The following is a 14,777-nucleotide window of genomic DNA, read 5'->3' on the forward strand; positions in this document are numbered from 1 at the left end:
CTGAAGAAGTGAGTCAACCCGTAGGAACCCCCCTGGGTTGGTACAAATAGAAAAGGGGCAACACAAAGTATTCCTGGGTCAGTGCTTCTATTTTCTTCTTGTGTCTCTGCTCTGTCTTCTCTACCCCCAGTGGGTGGTGGCAGATGGACGTTCACACTGAGCCTGGTTCTGGTTTTGCTGAAGGTTTCTTCCTGTGAAAGGGGATGTTTCCTCTCCACTGGCGCTACATGCATCCAATGTGAGGGATTGCTGCCAATGCAAAGGCCTGCCAATGTCCGCTGTGGCTTCATGCTCATCCAGGAGTAAATGCTGCAAGTCAATGACTCCAATAAATCTGTTGGGTTTCTTTAGATAGAAAACTTTGAACCAGTATAAATAATAAGATCAACAGGACTATGTTTAATAACTAGAAAAGGCTTGACAACCACCCAGCTGACATTGCTTCTCTGCTTTGGTGAGAACCCCCCCCCCCCCCCCCCCCCCCCCCCCCCCCCCAATCCTGCCCTGCATCACTATCAGTGTTTCCCCTACCATTCTACAAGTCGGGCATCCCACCCCAAGAACGTCAGGGCATGTAGTAAATTATTATACGTCTGTGCGTGTTCACGGTTAATTTTATTAAAATTAGCCTTTCTAAAAGGTGCTAGATCGCATCCTGAAGTGTTTCTGTCTGTAGGCTCACACATAATTCTCTCTAGAATTCAGCCCCCAGGTCACCACCAACCTGTCTGCGTTTCTAACAGATTTTCCCCACTCAGCGACGCACCCGTTGAGAAGCCGACTCTGGTGACTGGGAGCTCTATAGTCAGAAACGTGGCACTAGAGACACCAGGGACCATAGTTAAATGCCTGCCAGGGGCCAGAACGGGCGACATAGAATCTTACCTGAAACTGCTGGCTAAGGAAAGGCGTGAATACAGTAAGATTGTTATTTACGCTGGCGGTAATGACACCTGGTCACGTCGATCGGAGGTCACTAAAGTTGGTGTTGCTTCGGTGTGTGAGTTTGCTAAAACAATGTCGGACTCCGTAATTTTCTCTGGTACCCTGATCTAAAAGGAACAAATCATAAAAATCTAATAAAAATTATTACGGCTCAAAAAAACCAAAAAATAAAACAATTAAATGTGGTCTATTAAATATAAGGTCACTCTCCCCAAAGACTTTGTTAGTTAATTAATTGATTTCTGATAAACACATTGACTTATTTTGTCTCACAGAAACCTGGCTACAAGAGGACTATGTTAGTATAAATGAGTCAACTCCCTCCAATTATTCAAATTTCCACATTCCCAGATCTGTGGGAAGAGAAGGAGGAGTGGCAACCATCTTTCAGTCTGATTTATTAGTTAGTACCAGGCCAATTAATAACTACAGTTTTTTTGAACATTTATCCCTCAGTTTCCCTCATACAAATTGCAAAGCAATAAAACCTCTTCTGTTTGTTGTTTTGTATCGTCCACCAGGCCCTCGCTCTCAGTTTTTGGATCAGCTGTCAGACTTCTTATCTGATTTGGTGATAAACACTGACAAGGGTGATTTTAACATTCATGTTGACACAGAATGTGTTGCAGAAATACCTTGCAGATAGCAGCAATGTTGTTTCTTCCCATTCACAAATAGATGTCTTTGTTAACGGTATGACTTCGTTATTGCGTTCTGCAATAGTCAATGTTGCTCCCTTAAAAAAGAAGGTGATTATTCCCAGGAGGCTGGCTCCCTGGTTTAATTCAGAGCTGCGTTCCTTAGAGCACAATGTTAGGAAAATGGTGAGAAAATGGCGCTCTACACACCAAGAGGAATCCTACCTAATCTGGAGGGACAGTCTATTGTTGTATAACAAGACCCTTCGCAGAGTTAGAGCAGCATATTTTTCATTGTTAATTAAGGAGAACAAAAATAATCCTAGATTTCTCTTCAGTACAGTTGCCACACTTACTCAGAGTCATAGCTCTGTTGATCCATCCATTCCCTTAGCTCTTAGCAGTAATGATTTTATTTGATTCTTCATAAATAAAATTGATTCCATTAAAAATAGAATAATTGGCATCCTCCCAAACATGATTACCTCATCCTCAGTAAGTGAGGCAGAGTTGGAGGAATCTTTAGAACCTGCGCAGTGTCTGAACTGTTTAGAAGCAGTAGAGCTTTCTGAGCTATCTAAAATGTTAGCTTCATCTAAACCTTCTACCTGTATGTTAGACCCAATCCCAACCAAGTTGTTTAAGGAGGTATTTCCTTTGATCAGTGGTCCTATTTTAGACATGATTAATCTATCCTTGGTAAATGGATATGTACAACAGCCTTTTAAAGTAGCTGTTATTAAACCTGTACTTAAGAAACCATCTCTTGATCAAGATGAGTTAACAAATTACAGACCTATATCTAATCTTCTTTTCTTATCTAAAATTCTTGAGAAAGTAGTTGCTAATCAACTATGTGAACATTTACAAAGTAATGACCTACTTGAGGAATTTCAGTCAGGCTTTAGAGCTCATCATAGCACTGAAACAGCTCTGGTGAAGGTCACTAATGATATTCTCATGGCCTCAGATAATGGACTTGTGTCTATACTTGTCCTGTTAGATCTCAGTGCTGCATTTGACACAGTTGATCACAATATTCTCCTACAAAGACTTGAGCATACGGTATGGATTAAGGGGAAAGCATTAGGCTGGTTTAAATCTTATCTGTCGGACAGATTCCAATTTGTTCACGTTAATAATACATTTTCCTCAAACTCTAGGCTCACCTGTGGAGTACCACAGGGTTCAGTCCTTGGACCAATTCTTTTTACTATATATATATATATATATGCTTCTGATTGGCAAAATTATCAGACAGCATGGGATTAATTTCCACTGTTATGCTGATGACACTCAGCTATATTTATCCATAAATCCTGATGAATCCAATCAGTTACTTCGACTGTAGTCATGTAGTAGTAGTAGTAGTATAGTAGTATCATCTTTATTGTCATTGAAACATACATTACAACAAAATTTGTTCTCTGCTTTTAACCCATCACCCTTGTGGAGCAGTGGGCTGCCATGTGCGGCGCCGGGAAGCGTTCTGGGGTTAAGGGTCTTGCTCAGGGACCCAGAGTGCAGGCGCTGGGGATCAAACCGGGTACTCCTTCGCTGAGTGCAAGCGCGCTGCTCTAACCACTAGGCCAACACTCCCCATACACCGAGACGGAGCTCGGTAGGCAATTTGGGGTTAAGTGCCTTGCCCAGGGGCACATCGACATGTGGGGAAGCTGGAATCGAACCCACAACTTTCTGATTGCCAGACGACTACTCAAGCCATCAAGCCACAGTCACTCCAGCTGTTGATGTCTTGATGACATCAAAAGCTGGATGACTTTAAATTTCCTGCATATAAATTCTGACAAGACAGAAGTTGTAATCTTTGGACCAGAGTCCTCAAAAAATAAACTTCTTAATCAATCACTTAATCTGGATGGCATTAAATTGGCCTCTGGAAATAAAGTTAAAAATCTTGGTGTTGTTTTTGACCAAGACATGTCATTTAAATCCCATATTAAACAGGGTTCCAGAGTTTCCTTTGTTCACCTCAGGAATATCACCAAAACTAGAAACATTCTGTCCAGGGGTGATGCTGAAAAACTAGTCCATGCATTTGTTACTTCAAGGCTGGACTATTGTAAGTCTTTACTATCAGGAAGTCCACAAAATGCAGTTCGAAGTCTTCAGCTGATCCAAAATGCTGCAGCAAGAGTTCTGATGAAAATCAACAAGAGGGATCATATTTCTCCAATTTTAGCTTCCCTTTATTGGCTTTCTGTTAAATCAAGAATAGAATTTAAAATTCTTCTTCTAACGTATAAAGCCCTTAATAATCAAGCTCCATCATATATCAGAGCTCTGATTACCCCGTATGTTCCTAACAGAGTACTTCGTTCTCAGACTGCAGGTCTGCTGGTGGTTCCAAGAGTCTCTAAAAGTAGAATGGGAGGCAGATCCTTTAGCTATCAGGCTCCTCTCCTGTGGAACCAACTCCCAGTTTTGGTCCGTGAGGCAGACACCTTGTCTACTTTTAAGACTAATCTTAAAACTTTCCTTTTTGACAAAGCTTATAGTTAGAGTGGCTCATATTACCCTGAGCTACATATATAGTTGTGCTGCTATAGGCTTAGGCTACTGGAGGACATCAGGGCCTATTTTTCTCACTCTACTGATTTCTACTGTTCTCCAGTCTACTGTTCTCCAGTTTTGCATTGCATTACATTAAAATGACTGTCGTCATTTCAGCTTTTAACCTTTTGTTCTCTCTCTTTTTTCTTCATAGTAGGTACACTTGGTCTGACGTTCTGTTAACTGTGACATTATCCAAGGAAGACAGATCAACCGCTATTATTCTGTGCTTTTTGTCTGTCTTGTTGTGTCTCTGCTCTGTCTTCTGTAACCCCCAGTCGGTCGAGGCAGATGACATTTCATACTGAGCCCGGTTCTGCCGGAGGTTTTCCTTCCCGCTAATGGTTGGTTTTTCTTTCCGCTGTCGCTTCATGCTTGCTCAGTATGAGGGATTGCTGCAAAGCCATGGACAATGCAGACGACTCTCCCTGTAGCTCTACGCTTCTTCATGAGTGAATGCTGCTTGTCGGGACTTTGATGCAATCAACTGGTTCCCTTATATAGGAAATTTTTGACCAATCTGTATAATATGATTAATTCTAACTTTGTAAAGTGCCTCGAGATGACATGTTTCATGCATTGGCGCTATATAAATAAAATTTAATTGAATTGAATAATAAGGCGGACATGAGTCCGTGGACAGGTACGCACAGAGCTCAATTTTAGCATGTATGTGACATCACTATAAACTGCTCGGCAGGAAGAAGTCTCCGAGGCTGCTGTGACTCACAAACTCCTGCAGCGCCAGCCTCTCTGCACCACGGACTGACAGGTGTAAGGTGGATGTCTGCTGTGGGAAATGTAGGAATTTGCCACAAAAAATAGCCAATAAGTGCGTTCGACTGTAGTTTTAAATGTCTGCTGATAGTCACAGTACAACTAAGTGTGCAGCCTCCTTTAATGTCTCTCCTAGCTAGTCGTTGCTCCTTTGCATTCAGCTCAAAGTTACCTGGGTTTGCAAGCAGGTAAACTCACACTCCCACCTGGAGCTCAGAGTTGCACTTTAAATTTACCTGCCTTGGTAAATGTTTCTGCATTTTGTAAACAGGGTCAGTTTCAGAGGATGGCTGCACTAAAAACTCCCAATGAGTCCGGAGCACTGAGCGTCTCCTGGCTGCAACGACGTCTGTGGAGTCTGTTCTGATGGGAGAACATGGGGCGGTCATTAAAGAGAAATGCTTAAATGACCAAGTAGGTATCCCAGACAGAATTAATATCACATGCTTTGGGAGCACTGCCACTACCACACAACAAACCAAATACCCAGGGTTTCCCCCACCATATTATAAGCCTGGCGGGCCACCTGGCTTTACTGCTTTAGATGCATTTACATTTACATTCAAGAACATTAAATGCTAAATGGACTGAATTTACTCATAAAGATCAGTCAAACTTTAGAAACTGGCCCAAAGCTAGAGTAAAACATGAAAGACTTTAATTCAAGGGTTTATGCAAAGGACAGATAAGAAAGCCTGACAGAAAATTTAAAAGTTCCTTGGTAAAAAGAAATGAAGTATCTGACCTCCTTGATGTTTCCAGACTCTGATTCACTCTCCAACGTTATAGCTTCCATGTGGGCTCCAGAGCTGCAGCGCCTAGAGTCTTGCGGGGGAGATGTGGTGGTCTCTGACAACCTCTTGGTGGCCTGGATCCTCTGTGGGTGATGTCTGCTTAGGGACATGTAGTAGAAGCTGTCCTGTACTCCATTCAAAACGTAGCCAGAGAATGACAGTCTGCAGAACTCCTGCACAGTCAGATAACATCCCATCATACATCACCTTTCTGCACCCATCCGTCTCCCGGGCAACCATTAAAATAACCTGGATGCTTTATGAGAGAAAATTTAGACATATTTATTTATTGTTGTGGCATACTACTTCTGTACTGAAGTGGAAGAGTCTTTGTTTCAGAAAGAAAAACTGAACAGACTTCAATAAAAAGAATAAATGTAGACCTTGCATCAATCGGTGGTGCAGAGGAATGTTGTCTTCCAAATTCATTGATCTGAACAAATTGAGGGTCTTGTTTTCATACTTTGGATGTTTCATACAAAAAGCCAAACATTAAAAGCTCCTGTTGGTTTCCTGATAAAAATCACTAAGTGTACCGTATTTTTCAGAGTATAAGGCGCACATAAAATCCTTAAATCTTCTCAAAAATTGATGGTGCGCCTTATATATGATTACCATTGTGCTTACTGCCCAATTTTATGTGGTACAATGCGCTCAAAAATCTGTTAAAATGTGTAAGTACGACTTAGGTAAGCATCAAAGCTGCTCTGCTCAATGGATAGTCGGATATACGGTACACTGTGTCACTACCTGATTGGACCCCTGAGCTATCTCTAATACTAACTGACTGTAATGTTGAAACTAGAAGTAACTCATGTAAATGCCCCCACATTCTCCGGCGTAGTTCACTCTGTGGAGGTGCGCACATACGCGAGGCATACTCAAGGCTGACTGTGCGCATAAAGGTACGTCTCACAATATAAACTTCTCAACAGCAAGAAGTCTTTACATCAAACTGTTTTATATGTGACACTGAGCTTGATACACTGAGCTGCTCCAAGCAGGCGTCGCAAGGACGCGCGGCATCACAGTCCCTCTCTGTTCTCACTGACAGGTGTGCGGTGAAAGCCTGCTGGAAAAGAAACGGCTCTTTACTAGGCTCTTTACTAGGCTTGCAACAACGAATCGATAAAATTAAAATAAAATCGACAATTAAAAGCATTGGCAACGAATTTCGTTATCGATTTGTTATGTGGCACAATTATTGCGTCATTCGCCATGTCGCGGAGCTGTTTACCTCATGCAGGCGGTCGTCAACGCTAGCTTTCAGACACTCCTAATCAGCGGTAACGCACACAAAAAACATGTTTGCTAACCACCAATAAACCCAAGAAGAAGGACACTAGCTGACTGACTGGCTGCAGAGCGATGTAAATGCTCAGGCCCTTCACTGATCCACTACAGTTCGCCTACCAGCCCCGCCTGGGAGTTGAGGACAGCATCATCTACCTGCTGAACAGAGTCTACAATCATCTGGACAAGCCGGCGAGCACTGTGAGAATCATGTTCTTTGATTTCTCCAGTGCCTTCAACACCATCTGCCCGGCTCTACTGGGTGAGAAGATGATGGCGATGCAGGTGGAGGCACCCATCGTGTCCTGGATTGTTGATTACCTGACGGGCAGACCACAGTATGTACGCCTACAGAACTGTGTGTCTGACAGGGTGGTCAGCAACACTGGGGCTTCTCATGGGACTGTCCTCTCCCTCTTCCTCTTCACCCTTTTCACCTCAGGCTTCAACTACTGCACTGAGTCCTGTCACCTTCAGAATTTTTCTGATGACTCAGCAATAGTTGGTTGAATTGAAGGGGGTGATGAGAGTGAATATAGGTCAGTGGTGGGCAACTTTGTCACTTGAAGTGAGCTGAACCATCTGCAGCTCAACGTGACAAAGACTAAGGAGCTAATAGTGGATCTGAGGAGGACAAAAACACCTGTGACCCCTGTTTCCATCCAGGGGGTCCCTGTTGACACTATGGAGGAGTATAAGTACCTTGGAGTGTACTTTAACTATAAGCTTGACAGGACCAGGAACACCGAGGCGGTCTACAAAAAGGGCCAAAGCCGACTCTTCTTCCTGAGGAGGCTGAGGTCCTTTAACATCTGTGGGACGCTGTTGAGGATGTTTTATGAATCTGTTGTTGCCGGCACGCTCTTCTTTGCTGTCACATGCTGGGGCAGTGGGCTGTGGGCTGCTGACAACAACAGACTAAACAAAGTGATCAGGAGGGCTGCTGATGTTGTGGGGGAGGAGCTGGACACTTTGACGACAGTGGCAGAGAGGAGGATGCTGTCCAGGCTACAGTCCATCTTAGACAATGTCACACACCCTCTCCATGACATACTGACCCAACAGATGAGCTCTTTTAGCAGAAGGCTCCTCTTACCCAGATGCACCACTGAGCACCACAGGAAATCATTCCTGCCTGTGGCCATCAATCTTTACAATGCCTCCCTCAATTATTCTAACCCCCCCCCCCCCCCTCCTCTGTAACTGTCATTTATGCATTCTCTGCACTGTTCTTGCACAAGTCACCATCACTCCACTTGGATTCCCAAGGTGAAGTGATATGGTAATACCTTGTGATATGGTAATACCTTGTGTGGAATGCTGTAAATATATATATAACAATGTGTGTATTCTGGAGCATGTAACAAAAGTAATTTCACCCTGAGATCATCAAAGTATATCTGATTCTGATTCTAAACGCAGCGAGGCGCAGTGGAAGCGGCATTTTTAAATACTGCTTTTCTGTAGTAAATTATACAAATGACAAGAGCACCACAGTGACACAGGACTTAAAATAACATGGATTAATTGATGAGGGTGAAGAGAGCTAAAAAGCAGGGTAAGTCGTTACTATATCTAACATTTGTTCATTTTCAAAGTGAGGAAACGTGAACAGCGCTTGGCTCTGGGTTTGTGAGCGGAGTCCTGCGCAGCTGAAGTTGAGCTTCAGGGGCCGCCTGAATGTCAGTCTGGTAGCTCATCTAATGCAGCTGTTAGCTGGTTAATGACTGTAGCTCGTTTACATGCGTAACTTTCCCAGATGTGATTAAAATTGGTTCGGATTAAAAGAAAAGTATTCCGAATGCACTGTTTATATGGGCTGAAAATCAACTAATCCGACCATGACGTGTGTTTACTCGTACCAAGCTTTATGCAAAATAGAAACTCTCTGATATTAGCAGAGTTGATGAATTCCCATAAGACAACAGTAGAGGTTTTGTACTTCTATACATAATAGACCCGCACCAGGTTCTGAGAGTGGTGGAGAACTCCTGCTGTTGCTGTTGAGAGAGCGGGAGGAAATTATGATCCTTCCAAAATGTTCTGTGCTGTAAGTTCATAAGTTAATCGCAAGTGTTTAGACAGACCCTGATCAGATTATGGATCATAAACTAGCCCTCTCATCAGAATACAATTTTATTCTGGTGGTAACAATTTGTTGATTAAGCTTTAAGTTTTAATTTGCTGACAAAGTCTGAGTGAAGGTACTGTATGGGAGAGCGGAGCAGGGCTTTGAACTAACTTTTCAAGAATCAAGTCTTTGTTATGTAACCATAATGAAATTTTGGTGAGACACTCCTAATGATTACAGGCAGACCTAAATTAAAAACAGAAAAACGAGACATAAGACTACGTAAAGGACACCCTCAAAAATGTAAAACCCTCAGAAGAAATTTAAGGTATTTGGAAGAACAAAATGGCAAAAAAAATCTGTAGAAGGACAAATGTAGTATGCAGTATTTACATAAAATGCAGCTTGGGCTGAAACACCCTATGAAATGGGCTGGTGGTTTTTCTGATCCTCAGAAGTGGTGTTTTTGCACTAGTTGCATTGGTATGCCCAGTTATTTCCCTAGATGCATTAGTTCAAGAGTGAGGTTCAACCAAAGTGCATTGACACCCCAGTTTTACAGTTTCACTGCTGCTGTGTTAAATAGCTGTTCATATAGACAACATTGACTATTAAATGATTGACTAACAATCTAGTCAACATAAAAGCAAAATTATTTATTACCTAATATTACTGTAACAGAACACCTAAGTAGCAACTAGTGTTCTGTGCCCTTATTAGCCCTTTCATTCCAAATGTTACATGTTGGAAAAAAGAAATGTAGATACAACTTTTTTTCTCATCCGATTCGTCGATTAATTGTAAAAATAATTGACTGATTAATCGATTATTAAAATAATCGTTAGTTGCAGCCCTACATTTTACCATCTGTTCCATCGCTTCGTCCCACTGGCAGAAAGTGTGGGAATTGTAGGAATTTGCCTCAAGAAATGTAGGCAACAGTACGCTCAACTATGAAGGGAAAGACGTCCACAGAGAATCAGCGCAGAGTCCGCCAAGCTCACAGTATTCACACTGTACGCCTGAGAATGTGAGAGCCTTTAGGCAGCCCGAGCCCAGAATACACGCTAGTAACAATAAACCTAGTAAGTTAATTCAGTATAAAAGTTAAATTTATTTTGGCCTTATGTTAAAAACAGGGCAGTGTAGTCCAACTAATATGTCCTCCTGACAGAGACAGATAGAGAGCTGTGGACGTGAAGGGGCAGAATGATATTACACACTTGGGAGGAGTATTTGGTACGTCTCATAATCCGATGCGCCTTATGTTCCAAAATATGGGGTACTTTGTAAAGGATAGTTGCAGCTAGAGGAAAACCACAAATGAGATTAAATTAACAAAAATAGGTAGACAGCTTTTTAAAAAAAAAAAAACTAATCTATCATTAGCAAGGATATGTAACACAAATAACATCTTTTATGAATGTTCTCCATGTGGAGAGAAGAGTTGGGTCTTCAGAAAGCTGTCTTTGCTTCGTTGGTTCTCTGCTACAGCTAGGAAGATTTGCTTTGCTTTACTTCGAGTTGCTGAAGGGAACGTGTGGCCCCTAGGGCTTAATCACACAGAGCAAACATGAGTGAAATTGCTGCTTTCAACATTGAATTTGCAAAGTGCAGCCACCATTTGTAGGAGAGGGGTATAGGAGCATGGTATGCAACATGAATCTCATTAGCTGAGATTCCTTATAGGGATTGTTGTGGGTCTTGCCTCTTTGAATTTTTCCAGAGATTGCTCAGGCCCGAAGACAAACTGAAGCGGAACATCTTCACAGTGGCAGTGTGGTCGACCGCTGGAACGTAAAACATGCTCTGCTACCTTCAGCAGCGTGGCCGAGTTGATGACCCGAGAGTGACACAGAGCAGAAACAATCTCATCCTCCAGCAGCCAACGGATCTGAAGCACATGGACAACAACAAAGAAACTTCTGTACTCGCTGTGCCTATGCATATGCTTATCTATAAAGTCTCATTCAGTAAATTAGAACATGTCACAGAGAGGCTTGTTTATCAGGATAAAAGCACCTTTTGAAAATAACCTTTAAGCAGGTGTTAAAAATGTTTTATTTGTCTGATTTAATATCCTAATGTAAAATGTTTTTGTTTGTTGTTAGCAGAAAAGCATCATAGATAACAGGAACCAAGACCATCTGTCTGTGTTGAATGACTTTTCAGATATATTCAAATGTATTGAATAAGACAGTTCTCACCTCATCAAGCGTAGCCAGAATTGCTAATTTGTGAGGAAGCGGGAATTTGGATAAGGGATCACCGGGGACCCTAAGTGGAGACAACCGAACGATCACACCCATCAAAGAGATTTTCAGTATTTCATCTGAGCAGTGTTGTGTTGCGTGACACAGGTCTGTGGTGAGAAAAGCCTCACCTCTCATCCCCAGCTCCCCTGAGACCATCCAGCGCTGTCATCAGCTCCTCGTCAGAGCGATAGGAAGAGGGCTGTCCTGGTGAACGATTCAGGGAGACGCTGCTCTCTGATGTGTACCTGAATGCAGACATCAGGCCCGTTTACACTACACCTAAAAACCGAGCCATGCCGAGACCAGTCCGAGCTTGGATCAGTTATCCAAGCCAAGCCGACCCGTTTACACACAAATCTTATCTCGGTTCCTTGGTTGCTCCTCGCCCCCTAGTGGCGATCTGCGGTACTACCGCTCTCTGGGATTGAAGGCAAAAGCAGCAAATCAAAACGGCGGCGCCCGTAACATTCAGGATGTTATGCTTGATATTGTGATATTTCGGTGTTTGCGGAGAGTCAGGGGAAGAAGGCAACCATTGGTGAATTTACTTGAGAAAGTTGGCTTTTTGGGAAGTGGATGAGAAAAATGAATGTCTAATAAGAATTTACAGACGCAGGAAACAACGACAGACGCTGAGGTTCATTGCGCTGCTAAGCAGATTCATCTCTGGAAACCGTGTGGCACGGTAAGGAAGCTAGTATTATTATGAATGTCTGAAATTTGTCTGAATGGAGTGTGAATCGGGACGTGCAGCCAAACTGCCGGAAAAAACGCGGACAGTCAGCTGACTGTAAGGGCATGACGCGGTCTGCTCATGCGCTCTTTATCAGAAGACCAGGCCAAAAAATAAAACCAGGCCGAGACCTACTCAGGAACTGGTCTGCAGTTAGCGCGGTCCGGTTTAGTCTGCTGACCACTTACACACAAGAGTTATCTCGGTTACCGAGCTCGGACTGGTCTCGGCTCGGTTAAAAAAGTGTAGTGTAAACGGGCCTATCAGAAGGGAACCGTGGCTACAGCATTTCCCTTTATGCATCGTTTTGAACGAACAGATTTCACTTTCAACTCACAGACACAACTCTGATCAGCAGAAGCATACTTTGAACAGACTGTGAGGGAGGCATAAACAGAACTCTGTGGAAAGCAAGACACCAACAGAGAGTTATCACACAATCTCAATAACCAGGACTGAAGGAGCAAGTTACCCTTTTGTAGACCCATCGCTACAAGTAGCCTGCCAGCTTTAAGGGGTATTAAATGTTTTCCAGAAACTGAAAAAGGCCAGACTTTTGCCAACCCTCTGACTCACCTGTTATGATGGTAATCAGCCATGACTTCAATCTCCAGGGGCAGCGTCAGCACAAACACGTCCAGCGTTACTGAGAGCTCAGTAAGGTCAATAGACTGCAGTGTCTCTGAATTCTCCAAACAGGAGATCAGCTCACCTGAAAGCAGCCACATTACAAAAGTCTGATTCCACCTTTTTAATACTGGTATTACTAAATACAGTTTGTTTAAAGAGTTGAAATAGTATATTTCTGGACTTTAAATCTAAGAAATATGAACCTTTTCACCACATACTTGCCAGGTGAAAGTAAGTGCAGCCTTGAGTTCTAAAGTTTTCATAAAAGTCACAAAACAAAACCCTATGAACATTGAAAGCTCCAGAGGCAGGAGCAGAGCATTAAGAGCCAATGACCTCTGGACACGTAGAACCCTAGGGAACAACACCTTGAGGTAACTTAAGCTGTGTGACTTTAGTTTTCTCTCACACCACTGCAGAAAAATTTGGGCAAGCAACATGCACTAAATAATGTGTCCACTTTTTTTCCACATTAGTGCATGCAAAAGAACCACATCTCCTTTCTTAGAAAGTGACATCTCTGTTGGGCCTGAGTTACAATCCCAGTGAAGTGTTTTGAACATATGATGTGCAGAGGGGGGGCAGAGGGTGCTTGAGCACCTGCCCCTTTATAATGTAACGTTTTTTTTATAATGTGTTTGTGTGTGCATGTCCAAATTTAAATCTTATCTGTCGGACAGATTCCAGTCAGTTACTTCGACTGCAGTCATGTCTTGATGACATCAAAAGCTAGATGACTTTAAATTTCCTGCATTTAAATTCTGACAAGACAGAAGTTGTAATCTTTGGCCTCTGGAAATAAAGTAAAAAATCTTGGTGTTGTTTTCGACCAAGACATGTCATTTAAATCCCATATTAAACAGGGTTCCAGAGTTTCCTTTTTTCACCTCAGGAATATTGCCAAAATTAGAAACATTCTGTCTAGGGGTGATGCTGAAAAACTAGTCCGTGCATTTGTTACTTCAAGGCTGGACTATTGTAATTCTTTACTATCAAGAAGTCCACAAAATGCAGATCGAAGTCTTCAGCTGATCCAAAATGCTGCAGCAAGAGTTCTGATGAAAATCAACAAGAGGGATCATATTTAAGAATTTAAAATTCTTCTTCTCAAGCCCCATCATATATCAGAGCTCTGATTACCCGTATGTTCCTAACAGAGCACTTCGCTCTCAGACTGCAGGTCTGCTGGTGGTTCCTAGAGTCTCTAAAAGTAGAATGGGAGGCAGATCCTTTAGCTATCAGGCTCCTCTCCTGTGGAACCAACTCCCAGTTTTGGTCCGTGAGGCAGACACCTTGTCTACTTTTAAGACTAATCTTAAAACTTTCCTTTTTGACAAAGCTTATAGTTAGAGTGGCTCATGTTACCCTGAGCTACATCTATAGTTATGGTGCTATAGGCTTAGGCAACTGGAGGACATCAGGGCCTATTTTTCTCACTCTACTGATTTCTACTGTTCTCTAGTCTACTGTTCTCCAGTTTTGCATTACAATAGGCAAGCCTCCTCCAAGGAGGAGGCTTGCCTATAGCCTCCTTTTCTCTATTCTTTATATATTTACAGGTCTGTTGGTTACTGAACGTGGAAGCAGATGACAGTTTGGTGGTCAGTGTGGCGTCGAGTATTGAACCAGGGCGTGATAGAAGAGTGTTTGAAGCTGATATGGTGGACATGATAAAGTACCCATCGACATACAACTGGGATTGTCCTGGACATTGGACAACTGTGGGCTGTGTCACCCCAGCAGCAGGTCAGCCTTGTATGGAGCAATCAAATCCTAACATGACCTCAACTCCACAAGGTCAGTACCCCAGCAAGGGGATAACTCTTCTGATGGCACACCCCTGAGCATGGCCAGCTGCATGAGCACTGCAGACTCCGAGCTGTCAGCGGAAAAGACTGCATGAACTTTTGGTGGACACTGGAGCTACATATGGGCCTCTGGGTTGTGGACTAAGACTGTCACTGAATATGATACTGATAGAAGTATGTAAGTGTCTGCTGTTGTGACCTGAGGGGGAGAAAGAATTGCTGACATCTATGGAGGACTGTGAACAGAGCCTGCTACAAC

At 42.8% G+C, this 14,777-nt stretch overlaps 1 protein-coding gene across 9 annotated transcripts in view; it reads right to left on the reverse strand.

Moving 5' to 3' along the window:
- The window catches only part of szt2 (SZT2 subunit of KICSTOR complex), a 201,433-nt gene that overhangs the window by 107,997 nt on the left and 78,659 nt on the right, over window positions 1–14,777 (reverse strand). For all 9 annotated transcript variants that reach the window (XR_004929430.1, XM_036131637.1, XM_036131636.1 and 6 more), the window contains 5 exons: window positions 12,657–12,792; window positions 11,476–11,592; window positions 11,300–11,369; window positions 10,801–10,986; window positions 5,680–5,901 (listed from right to left, as the gene is read on the reverse strand). Coding sequence is in view for 8 of the 9 variants with exons in the window: in XM_036131637.1 (XP_035987530.1) it covers window positions 5,680–5,901; window positions 10,801–10,986; window positions 11,300–11,369; window positions 11,476–11,592; window positions 12,657–12,792 (731 nt within the window). In the remaining variant the exon portion in view is untranslated. The remainder of the gene's footprint in view (window positions 1–5,679; window positions 5,902–10,800; window positions 10,987–11,299; window positions 11,370–11,475; window positions 11,593–12,656; window positions 12,793–14,777) is intronic.

Source organism: Fundulus heteroclitus, unplaced genomic scaffold, assembly GCF_011125445.2.
Source record: "Fundulus heteroclitus isolate FHET01 unplaced genomic scaffold, MU-UCD_Fhet_4.1 scaffold_45, whole genome shotgun sequence".
In the NCBI taxonomy this organism is placed as follows: domain Eukaryota; kingdom Metazoa; phylum Chordata; class Actinopteri; order Cyprinodontiformes; family Fundulidae; genus Fundulus; species Fundulus heteroclitus.